This window comes from Erythrolamprus reginae, chromosome 3 (genome assembly GCF_031021105.1).
Source record: "Erythrolamprus reginae isolate rEryReg1 chromosome 3, rEryReg1.hap1, whole genome shotgun sequence".
NCBI classification, from domain to species: Eukaryota; Metazoa; Chordata; class Lepidosauria; order Squamata; family Dipsadidae; genus Erythrolamprus; species Erythrolamprus reginae.
Window position 1 is genome coordinate 53,940,506 of NC_091952.1, and position 25,767 is coordinate 53,966,272.

At 41.0% G+C, this 25,767-nt stretch overlaps 1 protein-coding gene across 3 annotated transcripts; it reads right to left on the reverse strand.

Annotated features, from left to right (window-relative positions):
• Nucleotides 1-203: 203 nt before the first annotated feature.
• On the reverse strand, nucleotides 204-23,449 carry LOC139165663 (triggering receptor expressed on myeloid cells 2-like). Of its 3 annotated transcripts, XM_070748878.1 has the most exons (6): nucleotides 23,264-23,449; nucleotides 11,701-11,749; nucleotides 10,710-11,054; nucleotides 8,338-8,392; nucleotides 4,247-4,413; nucleotides 204-1,212 (listed from the first exon to the last, which is right to left on the reverse strand). In XM_070748878.1, the coding sequence occupies exons 2-6, from the start codon at nucleotides 11,741-11,743 to the stop codon at nucleotides 1,121-1,123; spliced, it is 702 nt and encodes a 233-aa protein (XP_070604979.1). In that variant the 5' UTR covers nucleotides 11,744-11,749; nucleotides 23,264-23,449; the 3' UTR covers nucleotides 204-1,120. The 3 variants fall into 3 exon arrangements, with proteins under 3 accessions (XP_070604979.1, XP_070604980.1, XP_070604978.1); XM_070748879.1 differs by lacking the exon at nucleotides 23,264-23,449 and having other exon boundaries at nucleotides 10,710-11,051; nucleotides 11,701-11,886; XM_070748877.1 differs by lacking the exon at nucleotides 23,264-23,449 and having other exon boundaries at nucleotides 11,701-11,794.
• Between the last annotated feature and the right edge of the window lie 2,318 nt (nucleotides 23,450-25,767).

Genomic DNA, 25,767 nt, shown 5'->3' on the forward strand with positions numbered 1-25,767 from the left:
AGTAACGTTCCTCAAACATTACTTTTTAGAAGTTAAAAAGTAGTGCAATATTTTTTACTGAAGCAAATATAATTCTTGTGACAATCTGTAAGAAACATATTCTTAATTTAATTATTAATTACATTTTTATGGATTACGGTCTGCTTCTAGGTTGGAGACAATTTGGTCTATATACCCAAAAAAGAATGATTCAGGGAACAGAATGGAAATTCCATTTTTATTCTTTTGTGCTGAATTCTTGGTGACGTGTACATTTTTATGCAACATCTTATTCTTCTGTGCCATCTTCTGTTATGATGGTGGAGAGAAAGGGAAAAACTATATTTATTCTTACATCTGCAGTTTGCTCACCAAGATATGGTGCAATTAACAGCAAGGCACATTCATTTCAGATTCTCAGTGCTTTGTTGGCCAAATTTGACTGTGCAAGGATAACTCTAAGCGCCTGATTTGGATTCTTTCTCATCTTGTCTTTGGACTTCACCCAGGGGTGGGCTGCTGCCTGGATTGCGGGGGGGGGGGACGCAGTGGGGTAGCGAAAATGGAGCTCCACCCCAGAGCACCCAATTTGCACTGAAAGATGTTGAAAGAAAATGCAGGGCGTCCTGCATAAGCCACACCGTAGTAAAATTTTGGTAGCCCTTCACTTACTTCACCCATGGATACTGATCTATGAATTATTGTTTGTTCTTCTCCTTCTATCAAATTCACTCATGCTGGTTCTTTCCTGTTACGTTGGAAACAGGAACAGGCAGAAGAGTAATAAAATGAAATGAGGCGGAGAGGCACATAAAGCCAATGGCCTTGGCTGTAATAGGAGTTATTCTTTTAAAAACAGCAAAAATATGTCAGTGTACTGACACTGCTTTCAAAACAATGGTTTTCATTTTTGCCACTGAGATTTAGAAAAAAGACTGGGTAAAAAGAGAGAAAGAAATCGCAATCTATTTGTAAAAATTCAGAATCCAAAAGAAGCACCGGCCAATGAGTCATTGGAAGAACTCGTGAGCTGAAGTTGGTTGCATGATTTCAGAGGCCTGACTCATGGCTTCAGTGTCTGCATTAAAAATGGCAAGGTTTTTTTGTCTAGAATGGCAAGAGCTTCTGAAACAGTAAGTTCTCAGGATCTGTTTGTTTCTTCTTGTGTCTGATAATAATTAAGGTGGCAATAGGAGTCAGCAAATTCTCTGTTTCTGAGAACCTCTGAGTTACCTAGGAGAAACAGTAAATTTGAGTTAGACCTGGCATAAAAACACAAAGTGAAGTGTTCATTATTATAATGAATTATAATTAATAATTTTTGTTGAAGTGCTCACTTCAAGGAGGCACAGTAACTGCCAGTCATTTGCAAAACAGTACAAAATTGTGAGATCTTTTATTCTTTCCAGGGTGATTGCTTTTCCAGAGTAACTGAAAATGGGCTCTAGAATTCTGGGACGTTATTGGCAAGTGGAGGCTAAAACATATGAAGAACGGTTGCAGGAATTGGGCATGGCTAGTTTAATGAAAAGAAGGACTAGGGGAGACATATCAGTGTTCCGATATCTCAGGGGTTGCCACAAAGAAGAGGGAGTCAGGTTATTCTCCAAAGCACCTGAACAAGAAGCAATGGGTGGAAACTAAACAAAGAGAGAAGTAATTTAGAACTAAGGAGAAATTTCCTGACAGTTAGAACAATTATTCAGTGGAAAAGTTTTTAAGAAGATGTTGGATAACCATCTATCTGAAGTAGTGTAGGGTTTCCTGCCTAAGTAGGGGGTTGGACTGGAAGACATCCAAGGTCCCTTCCAACTCATTATTATGATGATGTGAAAATTGTTCAATTCTACATGACCACAGTAGCTCTTCTTGGCAGTGGAACTCAAGAAACTTTCATTTTGCAAGTGTCAACGTGCCTATTTCGGCTCTGCTTCTCTCATAACTTTTAGCCTTGCGTACAAAATGAATACATTGTGATGTGGAAGCATATACAGCTTTCTGTACTCTTTAACTTCTCTACGTAAGGTATCTTGAAGAACAAACCTCTCTGCTTGTAGCCAGCTTTCAGTTTCTCATATTCAGAATACAGTACTACTTCATGTTGCATGGATACAGGTAGTAGCGGTTGCTAATGGTACAGTAAAGGACGGCACACTGGTAATGATCGCTGTGCTGCGCAGGCAGCTTCAGGTTTCATGCGTGCATGCGTGTGGATCCCAGGAAGCTTTTGCTTCTGCGCATGTGCAGGAAACAAAATCTTGCGAGGGGACGTGCACGCACGTGAGTTTTTGGCAAGTTTTTGCTTCTGCTCATGCGCAGAAGCAAACAAACTGCAGAAATCTCACATGTGTGTGCGTCCCATGATATTTTTCTTCCTGCACATGCGCAGAAGCAAAAACACCCTGGGACGCACACACATATGCATGCAACAGACCCGAAGCTGTGTGCACTGATAGCGACAGCAATGGAAATCTGTCCCTGTATATATGTCAGGGGTGGATGCCTCCCGTTTTGGACTGGATTGCTCGAACCGGTAGCGATCCGCTGGTGATGTCACAGATTCAGTCGAAGCTGGTCCATGGGCACTGCCATCTTTTTTTGACAGGTTTTTGCAAATTTTCCCCTGTTTGGATGGTTTCTCCTCTTCCGCTACTTGAAAAAGGGTCCTCTGCCCACCCCCCGGTTACTGCTGACCCTTATTTCTTCACCCAAAGCACAGCTGATCAGCTCCTCAGCTGTGTTTCGGGCTGATTCCTGCTACTTTGGGCCTTCTGCCACATGAATCCCAGTGGCTGATTAGGTCCCACAGAGTTAATAACAACAACAACTACAACAACAACAACAACAACAACAATAATAATTTATTAGATTTGTTTGCCGCCCCTCTCCATAGACTCGGAGCGGGTTCTCTGGGTCCCGTCAACTAAACAATGTCATCTGGCGGGAAAGAGCCTTCTCTGTGGCAGCCCCGGCCCTCTGGGGCAGTCACAGAGAAGGCCCTCCCCTGTGGTCCCGCCAACCTGCATTGCTTAGTCGACGGGACCCAGAGGAGGCCAACTCTGTGAGCATTTAGTGGTCTCTGGGAGATCCCTCCAGAGATTTGAACTGCCCCCACCCTTCTCGCCTTCCACAAGATTCTGAAGACCTATCTATGTCGCCAGGCATGGGGTAATTGATGAATCCCCTTTTGGCTAGTAAGATTATGTGTGGTTATGACTGGGTAGTATTGACTGTTTTTAAATGATAATGGGTTTTTAGCTTTAGTTTTAATTGTTGGATTTGTACTGCATTGTTTATTGTTGTTGTGAGACGCCCCAAGTCTTCGGAGAGGGGCAGCATACAAATCTAAATAATAATAATAATAATAATAATAATAATAATAATTACTGAGCATGCATGGAAGCCAAATTGCACAGGAGATGCACGCATGTGTGTGAGAAGCGAGTCCGTGTGAAATGTCATGATGCAAACCGGTGGCAAAGGTAAGTGGAACCCACCTCTGACATAGGTGATAGAGCTCATGCCAGAAGATGGCTTTAATGGCTATTAGACAAATTTAGCAGAAGATAAGGGTATCAGTGATTGATGAGTGCTATGCATTGCCTACATCAGAGATAGATAACAGCAGGAGAATGATACAGTGGTACCTCTACCTAGGAACACCTCTACTTACGAACTTTTCTACATAAGAACCAGATGTTCAAGATTTTTTTGCCTCTTCTCAAGAACCATTTTCCATTAACAAACGTGAGCCTCCGAAACTGTAACCGGAAAAGGCAGGGAGAAGCCTCTGTAGGGCCTCTCTAGGAATCTCCTGGGAGGAAACAGGGCCGGAAAAGGCGGGGAGAAGCCTCTGTGGGGGCTCTCTAGGAATCTCCTGGGAGGAAACAGGGCCGGAAAGGGCGGGGAGAAGCCTCTTTGGGGGCTCTCTAGGAATCTCCTGGGAGGAAACAGGGCCGGAAAAGGCGGGGAGAAGCCTCTGTGGGGGCTCTCTAGGAATCTCCTGGGAGGAAACCTCCCTGTGGTTTCCCCAATCTCATGCATTGTTTGCTTTTTTCATTGATTCCTATGAGAAAAATTGCTTCTTCTTACAAACTTTTCTACTTAAGAACCTGGTCACAGAACGAATTAAGTTCGTAATTAGAGGTACCACTGTATTAGTTTCCTGTATTGTCTGTGGGATTTTAAAAAGACTCTGGTTGGCTATCGAAGTAGATACGGTTTGGTTTAATCTTGTAGGACTCTTTTTACATCCTTATGCTGTCACCTGTTGTGATTTGGAGATGAAAATGCTGGTTTGCTCCTCTGCTTTCACTCCCAGTAGTTCTCTTCTTGCTTCTGGCAATGATTAGGATAGTAATAGCAACCAGTAGTTTGAAACCAAAAAAGCCAGCCACCAGGAAAGTGAGATTGACTCCAGTATTTGAAGGAAAGCTTTGAAAAAACACAAATACAATAGAAATTAATTAGGTAATTTACACTGAAAATATTTATTTTGAAAGGAGACTTTGGATATTGTTTGGTGGAGACGTAGTTCAGTCACAGAACACTTGCTTTCCACAAAGAAATTATAAGTTCAATTTTTAAGTTATCCAGATAAAACTCAGAAATGGAAGTCCCAGCAAATCGTTGCTGATCAAAAAAGACAAACTGAAGTGTATCAGATGATACTGAACTCAGAACATTTTTCACTACCTTTAAGCAGTGCTTTCTAGGAAATCTCATTGTAGCAGTTATTGGTATGAATGAATGGACTGTGTGGGTTTGTTATTTTGCATTCTCAACTGGTTTTTGTCAGCTTTGCCATCTTCACTCTTTGTTTTTTGTCTATGCTGCATTTTTTCTTGTTTTTAACATTTTTATTCATAATTTTATTTATTTATTTATTATTTATTTATTTATTTATTTATTTATTTATTTATTTATTTATTTATTTATTTATTTATTTATTTATTTGATTTGATTTGATTTGATTTGATTTGTATGCCGCCCCTCTCCGTAGTATTTTGAAATTGGGCTGCATATATATTTAACATATTAATCTGAATAATAGTTAACATATTATTAACATATTAATATGACATATAATATATTATTAACATATTAATATGAATAATAATAGAATAATACATATATATGCATCCTAAGATAAAATACAGGAAATAGTATAAGGACAGACTAGATGGACCGTGAGGTCTTTTTCTGCCATCAATCTTCTATGTTTCTATGTCCACCAACATTTTATTTTCTTTCTCTGGAATTTTTGGCTCCACATTAATCGGACATGCAGAAATTGTCAATATGGGTTTGGTTTGGTTGTGAATGTGCAGAAAGAGCCTGGTTTTCCAATTTAACCATTACATTCCCCATGCATTAAGAGAATACCACAAATCTAAATTGTGCAGTATAATTTATTTATTTATTTTTATTTTTATTTTTATTTTTATTTTTATTTTTATTTATTTTTATTTTTATTTATTTTTATTTTTATTTTTATTTTTATTTTTATTTTTATTTTTATTTTTATTTTCATTTTCATTTTCATTTTCATTTTCATTTTCATTTTCATTTTCATTTTCATTTTTATTTTTATTTTTATTTTTATTTTTATTTTTATATTTATATTTATTTATTTATTTGTCCCATTTGACCAACAGTTCGGGTTTATATTTGGTGCTATGAAGCTCACTGATTTTTCAAACCTGCTACCAGATTGCATGGGGGTTGCTGCTCTATCAAATGGAAAGTTGCTTATGAATTCCCTCAATGAAAACTTCTCATTCTCAGCAGGGCATCTGTAAGCTGCTGGGTTGTCAAAAAAAGTTAAGGGGGCAGCTGTGACCATACTATTGAAGCCTCATTTCTTATTGCATGTAAAAACAGGGCAACTCTGATCATTTACGGAGAGGGGCGGCATACAAATCTAATAAATAAATAAACAAACAAACAAATAAATTTAGCCTTTTGGATCCTTCTGCAGATGTTCCTATCCTGTCCTGCATATTTCAGACTGTGTATGCAGTTAAAGCTAAGAATATTCAAAGTTAGCGAATGCACTTTGGAGATGTGTATTTCTATATTTATTTTACATTTGTCTTCAATCTGGCTGAAGAATTCTTGGAGTTGAAGTCCGTAACATCTTAAAGTTGCCAAGTCTGAGAAATACTAGTTTGGTGTAATGAGGCTCTTTCTTTTTCCTTGATTGTGATGTGTACCAAAAGTTCACCCCATCCATTTTTCTTAGTTTAATGTTATTTCTGGCTGAAATTTTTAAAAATGTCACCAGAGCAGAAAGTTATAATTGGGCTCCTCCCAGTCAAATATGGTCTCAGACAGGGTGATGGCAGCCTCTGTGCATCCAAAGCCACGCTTTGGGTGTGTGTTGTATGCACAATTTAAATAAAAAGGGGCTTTGATTAAATGGTCACGGATGTACATGACATTTCTTTCTTCTTTCTTGCTGAAAGTCTAGTGACAATTTCCAACAATGTGGAGCAGTGGGGGGCAAAACAACTAACCCCCCAAATTGCTCCATGCCGCATATATACCACAATATTTTTAAAAGCTCTTTCTTCCAGACAGGACTTCACAGCAGGGACCAAATCCCACTGGGAGAAAAAAACTTCAACAACAATCGCCCCCCAGTAAAGGGCTGCAAAATTTTTTACTATTACACCATGGGCATGGCTTATTTTTTGGGTGTGGCTTTCCGGCCATGTGACCAGGTGGGAGTGGCTTGATGATCATGTGATCAGGGCAGTGGTGGCTTAAAGATCATGTGACTGGCTTAATGGTGACCAACTTGACGTCACTCACGGCCTCTCCTCGCTTCAAAGAGATACAATTTCCCTATCTATTTACTATTACAGTAGAACCCCGACTTACGAGACTAATTGGTTCCGGAAGGAGGCTCTTAAGTCAGAACGCTCGTATGACGAAACATTGTTTCCCATAGGAAACAATGTAAAGTCAATTAATCCGTGCAACAACAAAAAAAAACCGCTGCCGCCGAACGCGGAAGTTAGCGTTCAGAGACAGCTGCAAAGCGGTGCGCGTGTTTTAAAACGTCAGAGCCGGCCTGGGGGGCTCGGGGGGAAGCCCCCGAGCCCCCCAGGCCGGCTCTGACGTTTTAAAACACGCGCGCTGCTTCGCAGCTCTCTGCTGAATCCGGAACGCTAACTTCCGCGTTCGGATTCAGCAGACAGCTGCGAAGCGGTGCGCGTGTTTTAAAATGTCAGAGCCGGCCTGGGGGGCTCGGGGGGAAGCTCCCGAGCCCCCCAGGCTGGCTCTGACGTTTTAAAACACGCGCGCCGCTTCGCAGCTCTCTGCTGAATCCGGAACGCTAACTTCCGCGTTCGGATTCAGCAGAGAGCTACGAAGCAGCGCGCGTGTTTTAAAATGTGGCAGCCGGCCTGGGGGGCTCGGGGGAAAGCCCCCGAGCCACCCAGGCTGGCTGTGACGTTTTAAAACACGCGCACTGCTTCGCAGCTGTCTGCTGAATCCGAACGCGGAAGTTAGCGTTCCGGATTCAGCAGAGAGCTGCGAAGCGGTGCGCGTGTTTTAAAAGGTTGCAGCCGGCCTGGGGGGCTTGCCAGCACCCCCCCGAGCCCCCCAGGCCGGCTGCAACCTTTTAAAACACGCGGGATACGAGCGCCAAGGAGCTGTCTCCTGAAGCCGAAAGCGGAAGTTAGTGTTCGGCTTCAGGAGACAGCTCCTTGGCGCTCGTATCCCGAATGTGAGCTCGGGAGGCGAACAAAAATGTCGCTCCCCTCCCAGCTCTTATCTCGAGTAGCTCGTAAGTAGAGCTGCTCGTATGTCGAGGTTCCACTGTACTGAACATCCAAAATATACTCTTTCATTCTATGAATATATGCCATATGTGTACATACATATTACACACAGTAATGTACACAGAAATATACATTATCTATTATATAAACTGTATGTGTATGTACACACACAGGCACACAGCTCTTCTAAAATTATACACATCCAAGATCCAACCTCATTTACTGCAATAGGAAAAACATACCCAGAGCCCAGAAGGGAAAAACATATATCAATTTTTTTCTACCGGTTCTGCATACCTGACTATCATACCTGTAGGAGCCCATCACTGCCCCCCCCAAAAAAAACCTGAAGCAGAAGGCTCCATCCAGCCTCTGTTTCAAAACCTATTACAAAGCAACAGCCTTCCTTTCTGTGTCACTCTGATCCACTGTAATGCAAATCAGACCACTGTGAAATTCTTTCTGATATTTAGTTAAATCCTTTCCTTCCTCTAATCCAAGCCTACTAATGTTGAATTGTACACTCTGGTGCAGAATGGGAAAAATCTATATGTACATATAATCTTACCCGGAGGTGCTGTGAAGGATTCTGGGAGTCTCTTGTACATCAGTGTCCCCTATACCTGGTGGCAAAAATGCAGCAATGCAGTAAGTCAATAAGAATAAATATAATAAAGATATCATTGAGCAAGATTAATTATTCCAAATAGTGGGTTCAGTTCAACTGAAAGGGAAAAAGAAATCCCCCAGGTTTCCCACCTCCATTGTCTTGGTTATTGGGCATCCCCTTGGCCTCTACTTCTCCATCCTGAAATATATACAAAGATTTACCAACTCCCACTCCATTCTTCTCTTTGCAGCTTACCAAACACTCTAGCTTTTCCTTTCTCTTTTCATTCCTGTCATTACATAACACAGGGTGGGGAACTATGACCCTTTTATGTCTTGTGGACTTCAACTCCCAGAATTCCCGAGCCAGTCATGCTGGCTCAAGAATTCTGGGAGTTGGAGTCCATAAATCATAAAGAAGCTATAGGTGCTTTTTCAAGAGGAAACTTTTTCAAGAGGCAACAACCAGACTTTCTGGTTTTTCTTTGAAGACGTATCACTTCTCCTCCAAGAAGATTCTTCAAATCTTGCATGAGAAGCAAAGCGAATTGAAGCACTATGGCCTAAATGAATAAGATGAGAGAAAGTAGCTTACAGAATATATTAGCTAATAATAATAACAACAATAACAGAGTTGGAAGGGACCTTGGAGGTCTTCTAGTCCAACCCCCTGCTTAGGCAGGAAACCCTACACTACTTCAGACAGATGGTGATCCAACATCTTTTTAAAAACTTCCAGTGTTGGGTCATTCACAACTTCTGTAGGCAAGTTGTTCCAAGCATTTTAAATTTGAATAAGGAAACAGAACAATCTTTTTGGTAATCCAGGTGATAAAATTAAAAGGAGTCAGCATTGGATGGATGATGAATACCAAATGTATAAAGTTATCAATTATTGTATTGCAATTGAAGATTGAACGTCTATGATATTTCATATTTGTATGAGTGGAGAAAAATTTTAAAAAACTTTTATCTACCCTTCCCCCCAAAAGAAGCGAAATGACTGCAAAGAAAAACCAAAAAAGCCCAGCTGCCTCTTGTATAGGCTGACCAGACATCCTGCTATTGGCGGGACAGCCCCGATTTTTAACAATTTGTCCCGCATCCCGTGGTGTTTTTAAAAAGTTCCAATTTTTTAAAAGAAAGAATGCACAACAAGCTAGAGAACTTCTCCCACCACCAAGAGAAAGGAAGTGCTTTATTCACTCTGGATGGCTCACAGCGAATAAAGCGCTTCCTTTCTCTGGGTGCTGGGAGGAGGAAGCTTCTCCCACCTGCGAGAGAAAGGAAGTGCGTTCCCTGTCATCGACTGGCTTGCCAATCTTGGGATGGAGCGCAGCCCCTGCTTCTTCCTGGTTAGAAAAGGGGTGGAGGAATGAAAGTAGTGATGGTTCCGGGGATGCGACGGAAGAGCGAAGGTCCTTTTCCCGCCTGGTGCGGCGCGGCTCCCAGGGAGACTAGACCAAATTTTTAATCAAGAACATCCAATCCCCGTCAATGGGGTCCCGCTTTCCCAATGTTAAAATCTGGTCACCTAACTCTTGTAAAAGCATCTTTGGGACCACCATGACCTGGATGACTGAGAATCTCCCTAGACATAAAGGGATCATGGTTCCCACCTCTGGCACAACATGTTAAATCTCAATTGAAATCGGGGTTTATTTATTTATTTATTTATTTATTTAATTAATCAGATTTGTATGCCGCCCCTCTCCGCAGACTCGGGGCGGCTCACAGCAATAATAATACAATGTAAACAAATCCAATATTTAAGTTTAAGTTAATTTAAAACCCCAATTTAAAAACCAATCATACATACTAACATACCATGTATAAATTTTATAAGCCTAGGGGGAGGGAAAGTCTCAATTCCCCCATGCCTGACGACAGAGGTGGGTTTTAAGGAGCTTACGAAAGGCAAGGAGGGTGGGGGCAACTCTGATATCTGGAGGGAGTTGGTTCCAAAGGGTTGGGGCCGCCACAGAGAAGGCTCTTCCCCTGGGTCCTGCCAAATGACATTGTTTAGTTGACGGGACCCGGAGAAGGCCAACTCTGTGGGACCTAACTGGTCTCTGGGATTCTTGCGGCAGAAGGCGGTCCCGGAGATATTCTGGTCCGGTGCCATGGATGGCAGGGAATGCAGTGGGGTAGCGAAAATGGAGCTCCACCTCAGAGCACCCAATTTGCACTGAAAGATGGTGAAAGAAAATGCAGGGCGTCCTGCATAAGCCACGCCCACAGTGTGGTAGTAAAAATTTTGGTAGCCCTTCACTGCTGCAGATCCAATTATTTTGAAGATAGCATAGAAGAAGTTTAGGACTAAAGACTTACTTGTCAGAACATTCACTTTGACCTTCTGCAGGGTCTCCACAGTCCCCAGGAAACGGGTCATACACCGATACCAACCAGCATCCTGTTTCTGGAGTGGGTTGATGGTTACCATGAGCACCCCTTCCTGGGTATTGTCAGCAATGGCAGTGGTGCCATTTCTTCGTTTAAGGAAGGGCAGCAAAAAACGCCGGGCACTGACAACATGCTGGCATGTTGCCTCACTTATGTGCTTACACCAACTTTTCTCTCTCCACTGGTTCTTCTCAGGATTATAGGAGCAATTGATGGAAACGGGTTCCCCTTCAACACCAAAAACCTCTGTAATTATCTCAGCTGTAGACACTTCTTGGAAGGAAAGAAAGAAAGAAAGAAAGAAAGAAAGAAAGAAATATATTTTTGCACAGAGGGGCCATTAGCCTGCAAGACTTAAATCGCATCATTCACAGTCATGTAGATACATACATCTAGAACAATAATGTGTTTTAGTTCCTCCCCGTCAACAATTATTACACTGAAATTCTTTCTGATCTCCCTTTTACTAGTCATCCCCTCCCTTTTCCTTCCTTTGCAATATTCTTTTTTCTCCCAACAATATTCTATGCATCCAACCAAGTCATCTGTGGTCCGTGAAATGTGATGGCAAAATAAATTTTCATTTTAATATTAATATGTAGGGGGGAAAAGCACTGAAAGTGATTTCTTTCATTCTGCCCTTCCATGATTCACATCTTAATCATTTTTTCCATAGATTTATCACTTATATTCAAAATTATAAAAAATATTAAATCTTCCCAGCTGGTGGAACTTGTTAATCACTTAGCAGAATTCTTATTGAGTTGTGATATATTATAATTTTTAAAAAACTGTTTAAAAAGTGTCATGGGCAGAAAGCCTTTCCAGTTGTTACTGGACTCATTCATACAATCCATTGAACAATAACGTATAGCCAATTAATCACATCAGCAACCAATACAGAAAGGCAATTTCCTACCTGACAAGTAGACCAGCGAGATGAGATACAAAAGCTTTTTCATGTTTCCCTGGGAAATCAAGAGGTGCTAATTAGAACAGAAAAGGGAGACTTGTACCAGACAAATACTTTGCTTTACTAGACTCAAGGGTTGAAGAAGAGGAACTTATGTTGCTCCCTGTTGAAGATTAAGCAATGCCTCACCCAAAAAAATTCTGGCATTTGCTAAAAATGTGAACATCAGCAGTGATGAGGGACTGCCTTATCATGGAAAGAAATCATGATGAACATCAAGGCTGCCCTCGGTGTTGACTGTCAACCATAGTTCCCTCTAAGCTGAGCAGTGAGCAATCGCTCACTTAAAAATCATCATCAACTCAGAGTTTTCCAAACCTGCCCAGAAGCCGAGAGGGAAAGAGTGAGAGGGAAGGAGAGAGAGAGGAAGAGAGGAAGAGAGAGAAACAGATAGAAAAAAAAGAGAGGAAGGAAAAGAGAAAGAAAAAGAATGGGAGTAAGGAAGAGAGAAAGAGAATCAAAATCTAGTTTGAAACTAGCTCAACTATTTAAGTGGTCTTTTGATATTGATAGAGTTGCCCTATTATGAGCTCACTGTTATAGACACACAGTACAGTATTTTATTTTGAAATTCTCTGAGGCAAAACAGGGTGGGGTTTTTATTTCTTTGTTTGTTTGTTTGTTTATTTATTTATTATTTCTGTGCTGCCCAGTTCTGAAGGGACTGCCGCTCAAACACTATACTTTTCTGCCCCCCCCCCAAAAAAAATTAGAGGGAACACTGCTGTCAACTACAAACCATTCATGCCTAAACCTGGAATCTCCCTGGTTAATCTGTAATTACTAATAAGGATACAGCTTGCCACTAGGAATATTAACAGGCAGGCCAATGTGGCACAAACATACATTATAATCCAGAAATTTAGAATACAATCTTATATTTGAGAGATATTTTTTGTGATATCAAGGCTGCTAAGATATCTCCAGTGTCTTTATAGCTACTGGCTGGCATTGTCTATACAAAGCCAAACGTGATATTTGCATTTCCTTGTCTTTTTTCTTAAATAATAAAGTTTTTATTGATTTATTTATTTATTTAGATTTGTATGCCGCCCCTCTCCGCAGACGTGCAATGAGTGGGAACTCCTTCAGATCAGTTCTGGAATTGGTTTGACTATATTTTGCATCTAGGCTCTAGTGAACAGCTGGAACTATTGAAGAACATAAAGATCCCTGGTTCCTATTGTTTTGACCAAATGCTAGCCCTGGATATAATGTTAGCAATTCTATGTATTATGCTGAGTTCTCATGTTAAATCAGTGTTTTGTGCACTTTGATTAAAAATAAGCAGCATTAAAAGATCACTCATCTTCCATAACAGCTTACTAAGAAACTAACTAACTCAACTAAGCTCACTGCCAGGAGTTTGATCCTCACTGGTTCAAGGCTGACTCAACCTCCCATCCTTCCGAGGTTAGTAAAATAAGGCCACTAAAGCTGACTGCTAGATCTGCTGGTTAGCGGTTCAAATCTCATCACCGGCTCAAGGTTGACTCAGCCTTCCATCCTTCTGAGGTGGGTAAAATGAGGGGGCAATATGCTGGCTCTGTTAAAAAGTGCTATTGCTAACATGTTGTAAGCCACCCTGAGTCTAAGGAGAAGGGCGGCATTAAAAAAATCGAATAAAATAAATATGCTGATTCTATAAACCGCTTAGAGAAGGCTGTAAAGTACTATGAAGCAGTATATAAGTACTATTGCTATCTGTTTAGATAGTTTCAAATAAGTGATCCTGTAGACTATATAATCTAGTTGTGTCATCTAAGGCTACCACTGTTGCAACCAAAATCTTAAAAATAATCTGATTCACATACTTATATTTTATATAGGAATGGTCATTGTGTTATTTTTATACTGCATTTTTGTCTGACTTCATGCTTGTAATTCCTCCTCCATGTGTGTATGTACATGTCAGCTGGGGATTGTTGTGGTTGGCTCACATCCAGCTTCTTTGGTCACGGACTTTGAGGAGAACGAACCGAGTCCATCTGGGTATCATAGGCCAGTGTGTTTATCAGAGGAATCGGAAAGTGAGAGTGAGGAAGAGTTAGGGCCTGGGGACCCTCCAGAGGCTGCAGCCCTCCAGCTGTGGTAATGTCGGAGTCAGATGAGGAAGGGGATATTGTGGACCCCATTTTAGATGCTAGAGTCAGAAGAATGTGAGGGAGACAAGTATTTCAGGCAACGTAGATCTAGGCATAACTTGTCATCACAAATAGTATAAAAAGGGAGGATGGTGGGAAGTTCTGTTGCAGAAGTTCAACGGTCCTTTATGTAGAGAGAGAGAAAAAACTAGAAGCCAAAGTGTTTTCTCCCTTAAATCTTTTCGCAACCCTGCAAACCTAGCTTTGGAAGGAATTTGTGAGTACCTGTCCATGCTGAGAATTAATGATTTGAATTTATAATTTAATGATTAAATTAATTAATAATAATAATAATAATATAATATAATAATAATAATAATAATAATAATAATAATAATAATAATAATAATTTATTAGATTTGTATGCCGCCCCTCCGAAGACTTGGGGCGGCTCACAACACAATACACAATGTACAAATTATGACTCTCTTTTGGACATTTGTTATCAGCTGTGCCGATAACGCTGGACTTTTGGCATGCGAACTGACATCCCTCTGATTTCATTGCTGTTTCCAGCACGTTTCTTTGTAAATAGACAACTATACGTATGCTTTGGCTTCCGAGTCTTCATTGGGGCTTATTTACTGCTAATTAACCAAGCTGGACAGAACAGGGATGAACCTTCATTCCTCTGATGAAATGGACATCTATTTACAAAACATACTATAAGTGTATGTCACAGAATACACCACAACTACTGTTTGGGAAACCAATAAACTAAATAGATACTTAAGTGCCTTCTTTAATTCTGCTAGGGTGGTTAAGCCTGGAAATTGGCTTATTGAGTTCCATTATTCCAAAACTTTGATAGAGCTCCAAATTTGGGCTAGATTCATCACTTGGCTTCTTTAGGACAAATCACATTGTGAAAATATCCCAAATCATCCATCATACCTGTAACCTTACAACAGTCACTTCCTATGTGTATTTTGGTCTGTTTCCTTGGTGAGTAGGCTATAGTTTTAGTTCCTCTTCTTTTATTCTCAAATCTTTATCTTCTATTTGCATGTTTAGTAGCTCCTCCTGCCTGCTTCTAGTTGCATGTTATTTTTATTGTTGTATTCCTTATGTTTTTGTTGTTGTTTTCCACTTGCCATATATAATAGTTTGGGGTATATTTCAGGATAAAGTCTTATATTCGCCAGTTCTTCTAAACTGAGAGCATGTTTTATTGTGGAAAAATATTTTGTAGAACTTCCATTTAAAGATAAAAAAATCAAAAGGAGAACCATTGCATGCAAATTATTGATACTATATTTGCTTTCTTTTGTCATAGTCATTCTATTTCTATTTTCAGATCTTTGTATGTTGTGATTTTCTCCATCCTCCCCCTTTCTATTCTGCTGTCCCCAAGTACTGCAAAGTCCATTATTCAGGCTTCTTAGCCTTTCTTATAAATAATTATTAAGTCTGGGGTATTCTTTGGCAGGTGCTTTGTTTGAAGTCTAAAGTTCCAGAGCACTTTAGTTTTTAAAAATTTTCTATTACCCTATCATGGCTTCAGATTTACAAATTTCACCATTGTTTCTACTGTTTCATGCCATTGTTTGGAAAGCAGCTGAAAATTTAGTGGAATACTTAATTAGGTGCTGCAAGATGATTGTATAAACTGAGCACAAATAATGGCATGAAAAGGTAGCAACAATGGCGCACTGGGAAATTTGCTAGAAATACCATTGGCCTGCAAGTAGTACTTGATGGGATGGTATTATCATATTTTATTTATTTATTTATGCAATTTGTTTATCTACCTATTTTACAAAAAAAGATTCCAGATGATGCACAATAAAAACAAATGCAAAATCAAAATATAAAAAACAATTACAAATAACAAGATAGTAGAAAAAAACTGATGTCAAAATGGTGCAGCCATTTTATTAGATCACAATTTTCTTGAGGTCCCTAGGCCTGCTGACAAAGCCATGTTTTGAGGAACTTTCAGAAAGTTTGGTTTTCTATTTGAAAATTGGTGGCTGAGAAGACTTCTCCAATTATATGCTTTTTGGAGGCTTCTTTTTTGACTTTTGGGGGGGATAGGATCACTGTGTACCTGCAGGTCAACGCTGAGTTGCTTCCTATTCAGTCCGGTTCTGTGAGCCAATGGCGGGAGGCTCCGCCCACTTACCCGGGATGCTTCTGCACAAGCCCAGAAACATTGTGTGTGTGTGTGCGAGCATGCACGAATGCAAACCAGTAACAACAGCTTTTAGAGCCCACTACTGCTGCAGGTGCTATATATTGTTCTCTAGAAGTATTACACTGATAAGAGCATCTTTGAAGTTTTGCAACATTTTCCTTCAATCCTTCTGTTTGGCTACTAGGGCCAAGAGATAAGTACATCCAGACAGAACATTTCTTTAGTCATTGTCTTCTGTTTCTGTCTGACAAAAAAGCCAACCATTACCCCTCCACGGGTTAATCTTCAATCATCTTCACTGCCTATTTACACTTATTTTAAGAAGTTGGGCAGCCATGTAGTTGCATATGCATTCATTAGATACGTTTGAAGGAACATGAAACATGAGCTTCCATTTGAAGCAAACAAAGTCTGGTTATAAATGAGTAAACAAAAAGTAAGCTGATTTCTCCTTTTACTGCAGCGCTTTGCTCCGGGTCCTCGAAGAGTGGCGGCATACAAGTCTAATAAATTGAATTGAATTGAATTGAATTTGTGGCTTATGGAATGTGTTTCCATGCTTCGGAAATGATAAGCCATATTTTACCAAACATTGCCTGATTTACCTGAAATTATAACAACTGTGTGGGGGGGGGTTTGTGTGTGTTCTTGGTAGAGAAGAGAGGGGTGGTTACATAGGATTGTATTATAAATTCAGTGGACACTGACATTGTGTTGATAACAGTTTGATCACAGAGCACCAATCAAGGGTGTAAATATTACTAGTATAACAGTGGTGTTTATTTAATTTACCTTTGAAAATTAAAAAAGATAGTGCTAACAGATTTTACAAAAATTATAACTGTCACATGAAAAAGTAGGACGAGTTAGCGCAATCCATTTAAGATCAGAGTCACCGACTCTAGAGGGCAGACAAAGATTGGAAATCAGTTAACAGCGACCAAGGATTGAGTTAAAGTTGCAAATGGTGGCAGGTAATATGAAGAAAAACAGAAAAAGAACTTGCTGTTTTAAAGCAAGTTCCCTTATGTCCATTAGCAATATTTATTTACTGCCACAGGTTAGATTAAAAAAGTAAATTTTGAGAGCTGTACTTTGCAGTTGTGAGATATGAAAGCTATGGAGTTCTATTAAGTGTGAAGGGCTTACAATGCCATCAAGAGTCACTGGATGGCAGTATCTGTCCATAGTATTAGCAAGTTCTGTTACTAAAATGGAAAACTAAAACACACACACACACACACACCATATTCCACCCCCTTGACTTGTAGTTGTCGTGTGGTTGGATGGACTTTGAACACAGATGCTTTTACAGTGATTCTCCAGTAATGGCTTGCACTTCAGGTTAAAAACAGCTGTATAAGAAAGTACTGATATGTTTACCCAGACATTTTTCCAAATAAGAGGCATGAAAGCAGAATATTCTTTAGATGCATAACTAAAGGAACAAACTAAAACTATGTTTAATTAAGCTGCACAAGGATAGTGTGGGCAATTGATGGAACCTGTGTATTTTCCATGGCTTATCAAAATTAACATTAATTGTAAGGAGGGGAAGCGCTAAATAAATTTTCCTGGAAACATAATAGGGCATTCACCTAATTGGGTGGGTGACAGGAAGTGTTCCAGGTTCAGTGGAAAATTCCTCATTTGTGCATGCAAGTTGCACTCTAGGTAGGCTGGCTTGAAAGAAATCCCCCCTGGATTTCTATAGGAAAGGATTTGCCAGCTCTGCTAAAACGGGCTCTGCTTTTCTCCAGTAAAGCTCTATGTAAAATTCCTCATTTATTTCCAAAAGATACTTTGAAAGAAGAATGTGCTTGCCTGAAGTTTCCTTACAAAAAGGCCTATTTGATTTTACTCTGTTCTTCGAATTATACGGCCACCCAATTCCAAGCAATCGTGGGCAGCATACAACATTTCATTTCATTTCATTTTATTGGATTTGTATGCCGCCCCTCTCCGTAGACTCGGGGCGGCTAACAACAGTAATAAAAACAACGTGCGACAATCCAATACTAAAGAAGCTAAAAACCCTTATTTTATAAACCAATCATACATACAAACGTACCATACACAAATTGTGGAAGCCGAGGGGGAAAGAATATCTTAATTCCCCCATGCCTGATGACAAAGGTGGGTTTTAAGGAGCTTGCGAAAGGCAAGAAGGGTGGGGGCTATTCTAATCTCTGGGGGGAGTTGGTTCCAGAGGACCGGGGCCGCCACAGAGAAGGCTCTTCCCCTGGGTCCCGCCAAACGACATTGTTTAGTTGACGGGACCCGGAGAAGGCCAACTCTGTGGGACCTAATTGGTCGCTGGGATTCGTGCGGCAGAAGGCGGTCCCGGAGATAACCTGGTCCGATGCCATGAAGGCTACATACTTAAAATGAAAACAAAACACGAACAAGTAGAAATTGGGAACCATCATTCAATCCAGGAAACATCTCTTAAAAAAAGACTCAACAGCTAGGCTCAATGCTTTTGGGAACAGGCAGAAGTTCAGTGGTTTTGAAAAGGCCAATCCAATTGGGTCAGTCTTGAATTCAACAAGTCAGTCATCCTGATTGAAAAAGGCAGGTAAGGTATATCAGTTCCGTATTCTGTCCTTTTCAGAACTAAAAATGGAAGGTCCTTGGTACCAGAAGCTCCTAGAACCCCCAGCCTTGGTGCAGTGGTTTAAGGCAGTGATAGTGAACCTTTTTGGCACTGAATGCTGAAAAGGGATCGTGACCTGGAAGAGGAGCTGCCCAGGGGCCATATGAGCACTGGAAAATGAACTTGAAAATGAACATGCACACCGGCCAGCAAGTCTTCCGGTTACTGCTGGGCATGTGCATGTGCCAATCAGCTGGCCGGCACACATGCTCACACTGGAAAACAGAAGAGCAGCCCTTCCAGTTTCCGGCACTGTCACATGGATGGCCCACTGATTGTTGCATGTTTGCCAGAAACCTGGAAGAGGAACAGGTGATGCCACGCGTACAAGGCAACATGGCTCCACAGCCCACTTTGGGCAAGTGTGCCATAGGTTCGCCATCACAGGGTTAAGACCTGCTATTCTGACATTGTTGGCTCCTTTGTGAAGGATGATCAAAGATTTTGACTTGGAACAGGATGAGTTCCTTTGCACCTAACACCTTACCCAGGAATTTGGTCTGGGATGAAGCTCTTAGAAAGGAAGCCCTTGGGGTTTATAGAATAAAAGCCTTGTCGAAAATTCCATCCTAGCTTGGTCAGAACTGGAGGAAGGACTGAGATGACTGAGCATCACACCTTGCAGACCATTTTTAAAGTTTATATCAAATACCTTGAAGTTGTCCTTGTGGGTCTTTCTTTGTCCAGGCAGGAAAAGCACAAATATTGAACATGTAGCTACATCAAGAGGAAATTGGTAGCCACCCCTGAGTTGGTTCATGCGCTTTATTTATTTATTTATTTATTTATTTATTTATTTATTTATTTACTTACTTACTTACTTACTTACTTACTTACTTAGTTAGTTAGTTAGTTAGTTATTTAGTCCAATACAAATTGAAAGTTAAAGAGAATAAAAATGTGTAGTAGTAAATATCAGGGAAGTATAATCCTAGTAAATATGTTTGTGTGTACATTAACCTAGCACAGTGTGGGATACTATCTGTAGAGTTTCTAAGCCATGTTTTCTAACTCAGACTGGCTTCACACATTGCCATGAACCAAAACCAAGTTGTCTTTTTATAGAAAAATTCTGTATTTTTTCCTATAAGTTCTTATTCAATATGATGAAAGAAAAATTGCTTGTATTTTAAAAGAGAGAGAGAGAGAGAAAGAAAGATAAAACACCACAGTGTAAGATGTGATACTTGATCTTACTGAGTTATAAAGCTGGCCAAAAATATCTTTAATTTTTCACGGTATACTACTCTCTCCAGCAGGGCGGCATCATCAGAAAATTTCTCTGCCCCCTCTGGATTATTTTGGTTGGGAAAGGGTCTTCAGGACTATAGAAAATATCGGAACCAAGCGTCTACCCTCTCCAACAGTGAAAGTCACCACCATGAAAAATTCAAAATATCTGAGTCCCCTGTGAAGAAGGCAGAAAAACAGAAGCCCCTTTCACAAGGGAATAAAACTTTTTGGAGGAATGGAAGATGCCTGGAGGGAAAGGCTTGAGGTGGCACATGGGGGAGAGGGGGAGAAGCAAGTGGATCCTCCCAGGATGAGCTCCAATCAAGGATAAAATCATTTAGCAAGGATCCTTCAGAACGGAGGGGTTATAAGTACTGGGGGCATGGAGGGGGTGGTAGATAGAAGACGCGGCAACCCAGGCCAAGTGAACGGTGGACTTCTGGGTACACCGAGAAGTGTCAGCCTGCAGAGATATGAGCACAGTGGGCCTGGATGTATTGTAAAGCCAGAGAGGCCCCACACCAGCCGGCAGCAGCTTAGTAAGAGGCCTGGTGTTTGGTCTGTTCCACATCAATGGGGCGTCCAGCTGTGGCTGAGGATGAAAGAGAAAGAGAGGATTAAAGGCTCCCAGGGCCGTTTCTAACCCGCCTAAGACTTACTGACGGGGCAGTGTGTAGCTTCAAGAAGCCTTCTTCATATGGAAAATATTAGGAAGCAAGCGAAAAAGAGTTCCTATCCAAACAGGGGAGATGTTTGCTTGAGAAGAGCCCTAGAAACTCAGTATCAGTTGGATCCGAGTCAAAAAGGCATACGCTGAGACCAATTCCCATTGCAGCCCAAGAGAAAGATTACATATTCAGTGAATTTATGTTCACATTTATTAGGGAGAAAAGGTGGATTTGCAGCCTGAGGCTTAAATCAGCATTTCCTTCAGAACGATCTGTCGCGTGAATATAACATCAAGATGGAATCAAGGATCATTATTTATTTTTCAAGATTCGAGCCCACGTGAACAACATCACCCCTGTCACGGAAACCCCCTCGAGAGACGCCCAAAGTCATCTTTTATGTCTTATGCTGAAAAGATCTGCGTCTCAATGATTTCTCCGTGCCTTGTTTCCAAAAGATGCATGCCGGGATCACAGCCTTTGAAATGTCACGGGAATCGCATGATTTGTGTGAAAATATGACCAGGAAGCTTGATGTGGAGGTAGAGGAGAGCCAGAAAGACAAAAAGCCTGTCTGATAATGAATGGCAGAGAAGGAATAGGCAGAGGCAGGATGAGCGGATGGGTGGGAATCGAATATAAACAGGGAACCAGCGAAAAGACTGGGGGGGAAGGAGGGAAAGGGAGGCGGGAAGGCACAGAGGCTGGGGTAGCTAGGGAAGAGCCGCCTGCTTCGCAGTTGTGTTATTAAGGAGGTCACTAGGTGAGAGGGCCAGGCCTGCAGGAATTGAGGCCCATGCTGCTGCAGGATGTTTGTTATTGGCAACAAATTGCTAACAGAAGTGAGAATCATTGTGCTCCGGGGGAAGGGAGGAGGCGGCTGAATCTTGCAAAGCGGGTTTGAAGGGGCACAGAGCAGGTTCCCCCCTCCCTCCTAGGAGCCAGCATGCAGCCCATAGGTTAAAGTTGCGAATAAATAATCTACAAAGCTAAGGTTTCCTATCTGCAGTTTTGGCTGCAGCAACCTGACTCTTCTCTCTCTCCCTTGTCCTCCCTCCCTCTTTCCCACTCCAGAAGTTGTTGATGCTTTTAAGAAAAGATTTGTCCGAAATGATACAGGGTTCCCTCCCTGGGCAGGGAGTTGGACTAGAAGACCTCCAACGTCCCTTCCAACTCTCTTATTCTGTTTATTCTTCTTTCCCCTCTTTCCTCCCCTCACCACTTATTTTGTTCCAGGCGGACTTTTACTTTTTCCTCTTCCGTTTATTTTGCTCTTCCTTAATTTTATTTTGCCATCATAGCATTCATTCCATCTTAGAAAGAAAGAAGAAAAAAGCTTCCCTTTCCCCAATGTCCGGCTCTGAGTCTATTCACAAATGAGTGGGTGAATTTTCTCACATCCACATTTATGAACTGAAAACAGAAATCTTCACATGTCCGTTGCCTAATGTTGCCATTGTGATCTCTCTAGCTGTGCCTACAAAATAAGCCAAAACAATCCAGTCACACGAGCACTATGGTTTACCTTTCTCTTATATTGGAGAGATCCTTGTACCACAGCATTTAGCACCTGAGAGGCACATCAGGAGATTTATTAGTACACATATTCTATAGCCACCCAGAGTCCTCTGGGAGTGGGGCGGCACATAAGTCCAAATAGTAATAAATAATAAAATAAGTTTGACCTGCTATACAGCAGCATCTAACTGTCCTTGACTGATCAAACAAACAAACAAAAAATTCCGTGCCTAGTTAGTGCTTGAAGGAAAGGCCAGCCAAAATATTCCATGGTTGTCAATTAAACTTGAAAATTTAATAAACATTCCTGAAAGCTGTGACAAATCGCTGTACCTTTACTTTTAGATCCTGCTTGCGGATAAAAGAAAAGAATAGACATTCCAACAAATAAGCAGTCTGAAATGGTGCCTGCTTTGGGAGATTTTAAGTAAAGTCAAGAATAACTTAAGCACATTTTATGATAGTAAGAATACAGACATTTCAAATGTGATACAATATTTGTGGCTGATGAACTACAGATTGAACTTTAATTTAGCAATTCCTCAGTTAGATCTGACCTAACTGGGAGACAATGGGCTGTTCCAATTTCTTGATCTCAGTCTTCCAACTGGGGGAAAATACTGCTTAGAATTATTGCAAAGTTTGCTGAGATAATGTACAATCTTAGAGAAGTTTATTCAGGAATAAATCCCATGGATTTTAGTGTGACTAAATCCCAAACGTCTATGTACTTCTGGATAGACATATAACTTCTTTGTGAATGTGCATAGGGCTGCAGCTCAAGATCACTAAATATTAAGTATTTAGTGAGATAAGTAAATGGGGCATATTCACCTGCGTACTCATACAAGAACCAGCAATACAATTGGAAGAGGATTTATTGGGAGACACGTGATTCATGAAAGAAACAGTCTGAGGGATTTATCTTTTCTCCTAATTTTTTATACAGTTGTTTAAGAGCACAATCATGCAGCAAACTCAAAGTCACAGGTTGCATAGTGGGGAAAACGCAGCAGTTCTCTTCAGTTAACCAGTGGAACTCCTTGCCATCACTTGTAAAGAAAGTTCTTATCAAAAGACTACATTTCCCAATAACATTCTCACATTAGGCTCACCGTTGCGCTACCGAGGTGCAGGGTATTCTTTCATCTACCTCTTCTGAAGGTTTCTTAAACAAAGTTTTGCCCCTATCCCAGAGTCAGCTGCATAGACATCTCTTTGTGTTCCCCCATCTTGGAACTCTGTCTCTTTTCTAATCCACTCCCTGGGTAGTCCATGTGGATGAAGGTCTGCTGAGCTGCTGTCTGAGTTGCTTAGTTAAGAACAATAAACAAATGCCTAAATGGAAGATTATTCTTTTAAACCTGACTTCTGCTGCCTGCAAACAGTCCTGAAGCGCCCACCTCCTGTCCCGCTGCAGCCCCTGGCTTCATGCCTCGCTTGAAACCTGATCTTCTTTGCTTTGGAGCAGCCAAGTTGCTTGGCCTCTGCGTGCACCTTAGCCCCTGACCCTGTCTAGGCCCTCCTGTCCTTTTCCTGACACATGCCAGGGCAAATATTCACCCAAATGCACTTACTACTTGCACAATCTCCAGTAAACTTGCTTAGTCACATTACAGTCACCCACACTTAGTGGAGTTTGGATTTTGCTTCTTGGACATGAATCACTAAGAAAGGCAACACTGCCTCCCCCCCCTTCTGCCTCCATCGCAGACACACCATTTGTATGCACATGGAAGATGCAATTGGTTAGGAAGATGCAAATGTGCTTCCTAATGTGTATCTCTTTTCTGTCTGCGCCACAGCCTTATTTATATATTTGGAGGATTTTTAATCCTGCCTTGGAGACCTCTAGTTCTTCTCCAAATGGCTAGGGTCAATTAAAAAAAGACAAACAAGTCTTTAAAACTTGGATGAGACAGGAGAGCAGTTCTTTAACGCCAGAAGGATGCTGCAAAGAATAAGCCTGACATTTACTCTACTTCTGGCTGGGTTGATCTCTTGCTGAAATTGGAGGCTCCTGATCTTTTGGCCAAAGGGTGAGTTGACAAGTGCGCTCAACTCATGGTAGGATATGTTTGTTTTTCAGGGCGGACGCAACTCTTAGCTTCTGGTCAGCATAAGGGACAAAAATGATCTCTTCGTTTTCATGTTCCTCCTAGGAGGAAGGAGATCCTGTTTCTTAGTGTTCTTTGGTTCTTGGCTGATAGATGAGGCCGGAATGGGCCTCCCTTCAGCACTCCTGTGACATATACCACACTTTTGAATACCCTGCTAATTATCACATCTAGCTTCCAAATTTGCACCATTTGCTGGGCCGTCCAGCAGCATCCATTGAAAAGAGTGAGACCCAAGAACAGCTTCAGTGAGCACAGTGCAACATTGTCCCTTGGTAAATAGGAAACTGAAATAATCTTTCCCAGGTGCTTGTCTGGCTCTTGTATTCCGATATCCCAACAGGCCATAAAGAACCGAAACATAAAATAGTGAGCCAGGTGGTATATGATGTTATGCATATAGGCATCACGAGTACACTTGGCCAGTGATTCCATGTGTTGAAAAGGATGGTCAGGTGTGATACACATGTGGCCATTGCAATCTTTTTAATCCCCCAAAAGGCAAGCAGCAAACGGAAGAGGGTGCCTTCCCTTTGGGAGGAGAATAAGAGAGAAAAAACGCTTACCCAGAAAATCTGATTTCTTCCACTAATCAGTGAAAATCCTATTCATGTTTTAATTCATATTTGTAGCCTTTGTGCTATTATGCCAGAAAACTAGTGCTTGAAAATGGCTACAAATAGCCAGCTATACTTGTGGGTCTCTAATCCGAAGCTTTTCATTTCACTTTGCCTTTTTAAAGATGTAAATAGAGAAAATGGTTGGGTAGTAAAACAAAAGGAGCACTCGGCCTTTCCCCTTCACTTCTGCAGTAACCCAGATAGTTCTGACTCTTAGAGGGATTCCAGCAAAAGGCATTTTCATATCTGATAAAAACACTTGATCGGTTTGAGTTAAAATGCTCTTCTATCAGTCCTTGATCCAGCAGGAATCTGTACTTGCATAGCATTTGCTGTGCCCACTGCTGATCCTGGCACTGCTTTTATTTATACTCCATATATGTTAAGGAAAGTGACTGATGAATTTCCCCAACTTTCCTCTCTTCACTTTTACCAATGTCTCCTACTGGTGGCAAAGAACTCTCTAATCACCTTTTTTTTGTACCTGGTAACATATCCTACATGAGATGTGGCACTCAAGACTTTCTTTGTCTCCCACTAAAAGCAACATTAATTGAAGTTCAGCAAAGGAGGAGATAGCATCACATCACACACCTTCTTTTACTATGTGCTCAGGAAGGCAGAGAAAGGGGAATCACACATTTGTTGCCCCATGTACTCAAACAAGTGAATTGCTTAAGTGCCTCAAGACATAGGAAAGAACATGAGAAACTGCTTCTTTCTATTAAAATGCTTTCTGATAAAGATTTGATTCTACTTTCAGTGTTATTGAAGTCATCTTCCATTTCGACTCATGAATTTCCATCAAGGCTTTTGGTTTTGTTCTAAGAAGTTTCAGAAATGTTCCAAGGGGAAAAAAAATCCGAGTAATGTCCAATAAACAGCAATAATTTCAACAGCAGAGGTTGGAGCTCTCTGGA